We start from the raw sequence: 10472 nt of genomic DNA on the forward strand, positions 1-10472 counted from the left end.
GTCATACAAGACATATGCTGATGCGTGTTTCTTTGACTCCTTAAAAAGACCTTTTAAACGGAGTTTTGGTTAACTTTAACTGTATTTACAATTGAGCTTTTATAGATGTAGTTTTCAGTATCTTTAAAAAAACGATAAATTTAGTGATCGTAAATTTTTATTTTTGCAAAAAATTCGAGTACCAAATGTAATCATATACAGGGGATATATTTTTGGTAATAGTTTGTAAAATACTATGGAGAAACGATCATCTAATAGATATGCGTCGGTTGCCCATATATATATTTATATCATTTTCGTTTTTCCACTTATGCTATTTCCGACAATTCTAGCCTGGACACATTCTTATTCTAGACATATTTCTCCTTCAAATTCACTCTAAAGCCATCATATCAACTTAAAGAATCAAAATTATGTTACCCTCCTTAAATAGCCCGTCGGTCGGCCGTAGGTATTTAACTTGCATGCAAATTCCTTACAAACAACTAACTTCACATTCTTGGAAATCGCTGTGTAATACATTACCCCTATTCTTGATTTGTTTCTTTCCTTTTCATTATCATACATATATATTCTTACACGATATTATCAGCGTAGATATTTTGGTAAGTGCCAAATATATGTAAAACAAATGTAGGGATTGCATGTTCCGGCTTAGATTGGTGTTACCTAGACGTCGCACTTTTTAAAAAGAAACTTTCTTTTGTTGGCATACCGGCGGTAATATAGAAAGCTGTTAATGTGTGTTGGAATCTGATAAAAACCACGTGTGGTAATATACAAAAAAAAATCTTCCTATTTTCAAAAAAGACATCCATTTGGCATTAATTTAGTAACCGGCCATTTGCCGACAATTTTATAGGAAACAATGAAAAAACTGTGAAACTATAAATTTTTTACACAGGACAATTTATTTATTTATTTATTGATTGCTAGGTTGCTAGACACTTAATTGTATAAAATAATAATAAAATTAAACGGGAGCACTATTTCCTGGCCGAGTTTGAAAATGATTTTCTTTATTTCGCATTTAACATAAAATATTTTTCAGGATAGTTCAACTCTGTTGCCATCACTATGAACACAGTTTAGCATTAGCTAACATGAGTTTTGGAAAATATGAAGACATTCAGGGTGGTCCAGTTTGGAACACTTCAGCAAAAGATAGATAAAGTTAGAAAAAGAAACTGAATGAAACTTTCTAATGCCTTTTAATTTTTGATTATTAACTTTTTGAGTCTCCCTGGATAAACAGACGTTTAACATATTTTATTTGTGTTTACAAAAACATGATTCAATTTTCAAAAATCCTGAGGTTACCGATTCCATGTTAACAGACAGAGAAAAACTTAGTTTAATGCAAAAGAATATTTAAATATAATGAGGTGGTCTGGGCCGAATTTCAAACCATTCCTCATTTGTAACTAGTCACCGAATGATTGCTTTTAAATTTTGGCGCGTATTCATTAACCCTGTTCTCCTTTGCATAGAAAATGTATTTTTTACGAGAAATAGTTTGTGATATTTAGCGTTTACGCAGAAGTAGGTACAATGAATAAAAAATAAGTAATAAAATTACAAAATGGAAATTTGCAAGCAAAATATATTGTTTATTACTTACTTCATATTCATTGCACTTACTTCTGCGTAAAGGCTGAAAATTCTACACTTAAATTCTTCTTTTTCATCATCAAGTCATCGATATAACCAACATTTTTACCTATTTGTTGTGAATTATGTATAATTCATTTCCTTACTCTGTTTTAACTCTCTTTGAAATCCTCCAAACAACTCTCTACCTCGAAAAGAAAATTTTTTTACGACCAGCTGGCCCTTTTCTAAGGAACTAAAAGAGATCATCCCGCTTTATGCAGGCTTATTGAGACATTTACGGTATTTTTCGGAAATTGGAATAAAACATGCAATATTCGTAGAATTTTGAATGGGGGAAAGGGCGACGATTTTATTCAAAAATATCCATTATTTTGTTTGTGAGCGTTTGATAGCAATTGAATTGCGATTTATGAATAATCGATTCCCTAAGAACACCCGCAAACAAATCATTTCTTACACTTAACTATCTTTCTCACTTGTAACAAGATGCTGGAACACCTACGCGGCAGTAAATTTTTGAGTAATTTTAAAACATTGCATAATAAAAATAATAATTTAATCGAATCTCGAAAATTCTCATGATTTCAGCTTTGCCGATCATCTTGCAATTTCTTGGTTATTCTTTTATTAGTGTGTGTTTGTGTATATTTTTGGATTCAAAAGTAATTCGGTTTTGGCTCCAATGTGGTCGATTAACGAGAAACCGAGGCCGAAATAGCAGAGAAAGGCCCAAGAATTTTATCCATATTTTAATTTTTTTATATGTATCTAAAGCAATAAATAAAACCAATTCGAAACAGTCTCAACTGTCGACTTATCGAAGCTTGACGTCCTTCGTGCTGTTTTGCTGGAAAATATGAATTTCTGCATTTAATGTGTGTTCAATGTCCGATAACCTGGCTAAAACACCCTTAAATTGGAGGCAATAACCTAATAACTTCACAACCACCACGTAAGTAGGTTTTCCAAATTAGAACAAGAAAACGTTCAGACATAAATTAAAGAGTACTACAAGCATTTTCAGTTATTTACATATTTTAAGGGGACCTCAACACACGAAATCTACAAATAAACATAAATATTAATTTTATTCTGGCGTAGACAAAGTTAGGTTAAAGTTTGGGTTTAAGTTTTGTTGTTGAAACTAAATTTTATCGCCGCGGTTAAATACTTTATATGGCGTGCAAAGCCGACTGCTAGACCCCTTTAAATTAATTTTCGGTAATGAGCTTTGAAGCTTGTGTTACTTATGTTTATGCCGTGCAATAAATATGTCGCCAAAGTTGAATGGTGCCCTTTTTTCATTTTTCAGATTACATTTTTCAGTAATTTTTTTTATAATACAGGTCCAATACGTTGCGATTTAGTTTATAGAGCGGCGAATATATATAGGAAAGAAGGGGATATACTGCCATACAACGGAAAGGAGAACGAAAGTACGGAAGAAATTAAGCAAAAAAATTCGGTGCGATTTTGAAACGTGGCTCCATACCCACACACGAAGTAAATTTACAACATTTTCAAATGGAATAAGAATAAGAATTAATTTGAAGAGAGCGCACTGATAAAGCAGGCACACGCACCTACAAAAAGTAATTTTTTTTCCTCTAATTCCTTCAATTATCTACTTCACTTTGTAGTCAATGTGCTCCGTTTCATTTTCTATCTCAGTAAAATTAGTGGAATAAGCCCAAAGCAGATATGCTTGCAAATTTCTCTTTTGTACCTCCATGTTCATTGTATGTTGCCCTTTTGCAAAAACCCTAAAAATTCCAAGCGTTTTCCGGTCATGGGCTCGTGCCCTCAAACTTTCTTACTCGTGTGAATACGATGCCGTATTCTTCACCAGTTGCATAATATAGGTTCGTAAATATGACACCGAATAAGAACCGACGCTGAGAACCCGTTCAAAATTTTATGATTGTTCAGCTGGCAAGAATTTCCAGCAGGGAATCTTCTAAACAGAAAATCCCTTAAAGCATCAACCCTATTGTAACGAAACCCTCCATGTATAGAAAACAGCTTGATATATCGCTCCCATATAGGAACAATCTGACGCCGATACCACACACATAACAAATCACTCGCTGTCTCTGTTTTAATTTAAGTCATTATGAATTTCTTGTTTCGGCCCTCGTTAAGGGTAGTTTCTCTCCCCTCTTTGGGAAACAGCCACGTTGCACAGATCCTTTTCTCTGTCCCTAAATGTTTTCGTACGTGCTCGGTCGAATATGTCACATACGCACGCGAGGTCTAACTTTGCATGTTTGTTTTCGGGGGTTATTACTCCAGAAACGATTTGAAGGCGAAGTGAACTGACAGTTCAAGTTACCCCCCAATGGTTGGGGAGTTAACTGATTTTATTTGGAATTCGCACAAGAAAGGGCAAGGCAAACGATATCTCGTTTCAAACCTACAAAACATTAAAATACGAATGTATGTAATCAAACTTCTCTGACAATAAGATATTATATGAAGTGATCATAAAGAACGAATGAAATGACTCGCTTCTAAACGAAGAACCCTCAAAGTATTCGTGACTCCATACGCGTTCTAAGCACAGAACTTAATAGGAATTTTGATCGCTTAATTGTTTACATGATTTGTGTGATGCCAGTAACAGTCATTATGTATTTTTACCTTCAAGTGTTCCTTGCTTTTTAAGTGAATCATAAATTAACCTTTTATATTGCTTCGGTTAAAATAAGAAACATGCGAGGGTTGATGGAAACATAGACTGATTGTTACCAATAAGACGCTAAAATGTGTTTCTGAATGTAGCTAGCCAGCGTTCTGAATAAATTAGGCCAAATCAAAGTAAATTTCTTCGTTAACCTTAACCGTAATTATTACTCGGTTTCTATTACCTTTTTGTCTTGTTGGTAAAAACATCCTTAGAACTAATTTTTCACTGGACCCAAAAACTTAGGAGTAATGTAATAAGTCTGTAGTTTTGCGTTTGCGTCATCGCTTTATTATCATTATTATTACAGTCCGTTTATCATTATCCCTTTTTTCCATGCGTTATTTTTGATTCGGTACGAAAAGAACTTTCCTAAAATTTTCTTATTTTCAGAAATTCAAAATTCAAAAGGAAGAAACATGACCAGCGCCTTGTGAGGACACGTGCACAACATGACTCAATCCCACTACTCTTTGCGATGGAACAACCATCAATCGCACATTTTGGCTGCTTTCGAAGCCCTGCTGCAAGCAGGAAGGCTGGTGGATGTTACTTTAGTGTGCTCAGAAACATCCATTAGGGCCCATAAAGTGGTGCTGAGTGCTTGTAGTCCCTTATTTCAGCGCATCTTTTCGGAGAATCCTTGCAAGCATCCTGTGATTGTTTTGAAAGATTTCAGTGGGTAAGTTTTCAGGTCTGTGAATTCAAAAGAGATATTTAAAACACTGCCGCAATTTTAGGTGGGTTGTACAGGCCATCATAGACTTCATGTACAAGGGTGAAATCAGTGTGATCCAAGAACAGCTGCAATGCCTGATGAAAGCAGCTGAAAGTCTCCAAGTACGGGGTTTGGCAAACCAAGACCCCTTTGGAGTAGACAAGGAGTCCAACAGTGTCGTAAACCAATCACCAACTCCATCCACGTCTTCAAACGACTACGATAGGCAATATTACACCAATAGCAACAGATATCCGATGCCTGGAGTCACTGCAACCACTCCCGTGGAAGGAGCTTGTGCTTTATCTCCCACTCAAAATGCTGATCCTCCTGTCAAATTACCTCACATGACGAGGCTGTCTTTTCCTGAAACCCTCATGCCGAGGTCAGAGTGTCAATCGCCCATTGCTAGAAGAAAGCAATCCAGGTAAGTTTCTCGCTTACGAACTTACAAAGCCTTAATTTTCGATGAGTAAAAAGACGTTCGGTGCGTAGGCCTCGAAGACGATCAGGAGAACTCGGCGGACCTCAAGACGCTGCTGAAAATCTCTGCATCAAAAGGAGATGCGAAAGATCTTTAATTAAAGAAGAAGAGCGGAACTGCACCCCCGACCTATCCCTGCCCAGTCCCGAATTGGACTTGAGCACCGCTAGCAGTGGCAAAGAATATTTGTCTTCACCGGTTCCTGCACATCAGCCCCCCATGAGCCTGAAACAAGAGATCGATAGTCAATCCCCATTGCCGTTTGGTCCCATGCCCGGAGTTCCGGCACTTAATATAACGCCTCCGCACAGTAAATGTAAGTATTCAATTATTAGGTACCAAGAGTGGTACCCAGAGTGTTGCGAACATCGAACCATACCATATCGTAGGCACGTGCCTGATAAGATCTAAAGGAAGTTAAAGCGCGACAGTGTCGTTGTAATTTATGGAAAGAACTAGTGGAAATTTATTGCTACCATCAGAGCTGTGAAAGATACTAGGGAAAAGTATCTATGTAGATAGGTTTGAGATACTTGCACTAGAAATATTTATGTCTAGTTACCTGGCTAGTTTCACGCATCATTTTAGTAAGAAAGTGTCAGCAATAACATGAAAGAATCTGGACAGGTACTTACAGTACTAATTAAGAATAGCGAATTTTTGCTATTGTCCATCACGTTTGGCGACATCTTTCGCCGACCATCCTACCCATTGTGCATCGCATGAATGTATAAGAAGTATTAATTACTGTCCCGATTTTTTCATTATGCTGGTTATACAAACATTACACAAATGTTTTTATTGAGTTTTAGTACGTTTTACTTAAATTTATTTCTATAAAATAACTCTAGAGGAATTGTTCAAAATATCGTTTTTGAACTTTATTGCATCTGTTTAAACAACATATGTACATGGTTTCTGCGAATTTGGCTAAAAATTTGATAATCGTTTTGAACTTCTTCAAATGCCGCAGTGATTCGTGTAATCAGATTTTACTCTGTTTCCACTGGCGTTACATAACCAGAAACTTTACATGTTCGCACAGAAAAAAATCTAAAGGTGTCAAATCGGGTGACCTAGGAGGCCACGGAACTACCTCTGTCGATCCAATGTTGTCCGAACTGACGGAACTTAAGGACGATATTTTGAATAATTAGTGTTCTTTTTTACAAACAAATTCAAATAAAACGTACTAAAAGTCGATAAAATACATTTTTATACATAACTGTCTTAAAGCATTATACGGTCATAGTGCCTTAGGAAGACATTTGAGGACACTGGTTCTTATACGCAGATGTCTGCTATTGTTGCACAAACAATCCGATAGTTCTGAAACACCCTGATTATCATCTAATCGTGTCGATTCTAAAAATTCAAAATTATTAAAAAATTGAAAATAGAATTTTTTAAATTGCTCTTATTCAACGAAATTCGACGAGGATTTTCTATCGCTATCATCTTTAATTTCACATGAATCGAGCAATTATATATACATATATATAGATAATCAGATATCTTTTTATAAGTTATATTTCTGCAGGCGACCATTATGGTCGACATTGTTGCAGAGTTAATTGCTCGGCACTATTAATTTGAGTCGATGAGACAAACTAACAAGGCCGGAACTAACCTGAGGCATCGCCCATGTCAGGATAATCATGTAACAATTAAGAGCTGACATCATACACATGCGTCAATATGTTGTTGGAAAAAGTAATAATGTTTAGACCTCGGGTACAAATTAATCATTAAAAACTACTTCAGAGCCTCATACAAGCATAATCATGCCTTGGAACAAATGCCTGGCCCACCCTTAACACAAACGCCGTCATGACTTGCTGGAACGTCGGCGGCTGTCGACCTGTCGAAAGAAACCAAAACAAAAGATGCCAGCAGCGAGAACGATTTTTAAACATAATCTCAACTTTTTAAAAAGTCTTGTTAACATCGCACCATTAATAGTTTATGCAAATGACGTTCGGTTTGCGCGATAATTGGTAACCGGGCAGGCAATGACTCACATACAATACGGTCTTTTCTCTGTAAGCAGAGGTGGACTCTATAGCCTCTGGAAATACCCACGCAATAATATGGTGATACATACTTCTTGGGTCTATTCTTCACTAAAAAAATCAATAATGGTGTGATCGAAAGCTCCGTGACTGACTTTAATAATGATGATAAAAGTTTACAATTTAGTCTTCCATCTAAAGGTTACTCATTGTTGGTCCCTATTCAGTCAGGAAAAATTGCCATTTAACTTCAGTTCTCAAAATGACGAGCGTTATTGCCAAAAATAAAAGAAGTTTTATTGAAATTCCTCCACCCTGTCGCCTCTTTGATAATTGATCTACATCTATTCGATATTACTATCTCCAAGTAAAAATCTAGCTGTTTCAAATCGGGAGATCAGGCTGGCACTATGTATATCCACGTCCGGAATTAATCGCAGGAATTTTACTTAAAAAGATTTCATTGTACAACCAATTTTTTGCTTCTGCTAAGAAACGCATTGGTCAATCGTTTCAAGTCAACATTGTACGATCTTAAATTGAAACATCAAACGTAATTCCGAGCACAACAATTTCTTCATATCGACAACCTTAAAAACTCCATGACATTAATTATACATGCCACCTTAATACGATATACAAGTACTAGCGATCGTTTATTCCGTGTGATTTAACACTTGCTTTCTCCAGAAGGTAATATGCCTGTAATTTCATCAGAATTGCTATTTAAATATTAAGAGGTATAGGATCGGACTACATTAGATATGCACGTACTTACTATTTATAATTACCAGGTACTCCTGCAAATCATATATTCCCACATGATTTATTTAGCCCAGAGGTTGAATTGGATATCGACATGTCGGAAAAAAATTATTATAATGAAGAACAATTACGATAATTACACTCCGAATGCCCAATTATTTATTTAGTTAGAGAGATACAAGACTATGAGGATTTTTCGTTTTTTTTTCAGTTTTCGGATTGGATTCTTCACTTGGATTATTCCCTCCAACGCTAGATACGGCTGCCTGCAGAAACACGCTATTCGACATGACTGATCCCAGAAACGTTATAGACGCCAACATGTTCGTGAAAAAGAAGAGTATGATCATTTGCTTTTTCATATATTTATTTGCTGATTAAATCGATCACGTTTCCCTTGGAAATTTTACTTTTCTAACATCTCAAGACAATATGCAAAGGGGAGGTGGCATGAATAATAATAAAGATTTCTAAATTTACGAGACAGATCTGATATATGATATAAGTAACGCAGCTCGCTTTCAGTAGGAAGACCGAAAGGGCAACATTCAGCCCCCCGAGGAGGACCCCCTCGGTCGTGGACAAACGCCGAACTGACGGAGGCATTGCAGCACGTTTGGAATAAGAAAATGACAACAAGTCAAGCTTCTAGGATATTCGGAATTCCGTACAATTCCTTACTAATGTATGTTAGAGGGAAATACGGAAAAAGTCTTAAACTGGAGCAGCTGAGGAAAGATTGTATAGGAGGGCCAAACCCGCCAATGGAGTTGTTAGGGAATATGGGCAGTAATAATAACAACAATAATCTGTCCAAAACGAGCGATCGGGATCAAGAGTCATTGTCCACTACCAGACCATCGAGTACTGATCAAGATCAGATACCACAGCATCCGGTAAGCTGGGCACTGGTTCCTTTTGCACTTGTACTTTTACTTATAATATATTATCTCTGTAGAGATCTAGATATGTATCTATTATCGTATCTCCTGTTAATAATTCAATCATAAAGTATGCGAGTCCCATGGTTTTTACCGTCCATCCTAAAAAAGATGCTTTTCTAAACACTTTGAATTAAATGTATAATTTTCTATTCCAGCTCTTCGGCCCATTTACTCATAATTTCTATCCCGATTTCGGCACCGGATTCCCCATTCCCGTGAGCATGATCCACTTGTTGCCTCAAGGGGGCGACAAGAGCCGTCCGGAGCACAATGCTTACGGTCAAACAGCCCCTCATGATGAAGAAATGAAGCCGATCCCTGGAAAAGAGGTGAAAGAAGAGCCCAGCGTTCAAGATATCTACAGGCCGTCCAATATGGAAGTGGACGACCGAAGGGAGTTGGTTCAACAGAACGGCCAAGATTAATGGTATTATTCATATAATGTAAAATATTATATGAATAATACCATTTTTACTTTGGATAATACCATTATCTGAGGCAAAAAATGGTAATTACAAACGAAAAAGCCCTGTTTTTGCTTTGTATTTCACGTAGATTTACCGCAATGTTTCTTAGTAGGTTTTAGTTTTAGTTGATTTAAGTTTTTTTGAATGTAGGTTAGAGAGCTGCAGGAATTGAGACGTGGACATAAGATTTTCTCTATCGCCTAAGATTTGGTAAGAACAATTGATGTACAGCTGTGAGGATTATGGCATATAACAAGATAAATAATGCCTCCCCTCTTCGTAGCATCGATTGTCAATAAATTGATGTCGATATTCCAAAGATATTGTAAACTCTACTCATTTTTAAGTCCACCTTAAAATGTGAGTCCAACAATATCTCTTAAAAACGAGGTGTACTTAAAAGGCACAAGGTTTTCTAAAAAAAAAAAAACATTCAGGCTGCGTGCGAGTAAATAAATAAATCAATGGTAAAAAATTATCAACTACAGGTAAAACATCGGCCAGTTTCGGAATATCCACGGGAACTGTTCTGTAAAAAGCTGAAATTTTAAGATAATTTTCGCGTCTGTATATCGAACCCTTGTATACTTCATTTCTGAATTCCTCGGCACATATGCTAGAAGTTTACTTAAGTTTAGATCAGGGTAGTTCGGGTTGAATAATAATAGTATCTTATATAAGTGAGGTAAGCAGGCTGTTACCACACGCGAGTGATGTGCAAACCGAGCCGGCAAGGGGAGGATTGCTTCACTTAAGGATGGTAATAGTAGTGCCACACGCTCGAT

General features: G+C 36.5%; 1 protein-coding gene across 5 annotated transcripts in view; it reads left to right on the forward strand.

Moving 5' to 3' along the window:
- The window catches only part of lov (jim lovell), a 103384-nt gene extending 92912 nt beyond the window's left edge, over positions 1–10472 (forward strand). For 2 of the 5 annotated variants that reach the window (XM_066403673.1, XM_066403672.1), the window contains exons 2-7: positions 4691–4979; positions 5038–5442; positions 5496–5815; positions 8488–8616; positions 8802–9172; positions 9376–10472. In XM_066403673.1, the coding sequence (XP_066259770.1) occupies positions 4750–4979; positions 5038–5442; positions 5496–5815; positions 8488–8616; positions 8802–9172; positions 9376–9645 (1725 nt within the window). In that variant the 5' untranslated portion in view covers positions 4691–4749 and the 3' untranslated portion in view covers positions 9646–10472. Of the gene's footprint in view, positions 1–2419; positions 2567–4690; positions 4980–5037; positions 5443–5495; positions 5816–8487; positions 8617–8801; positions 9173–9375 lie in introns of those variants that run through there. The other 3 variants (XM_066403671.1, XM_066403674.1, XM_066403675.1) reach the window with 3 other exon arrangements.

Source organism: Euwallacea similis, chromosome 30 (assembly GCF_039881205.1).
Source record: "Euwallacea similis isolate ESF13 chromosome 30, ESF131.1, whole genome shotgun sequence".
Classification (NCBI taxonomy): Eukaryota; Metazoa; Arthropoda; class Insecta; order Coleoptera; family Curculionidae; genus Euwallacea; species Euwallacea similis.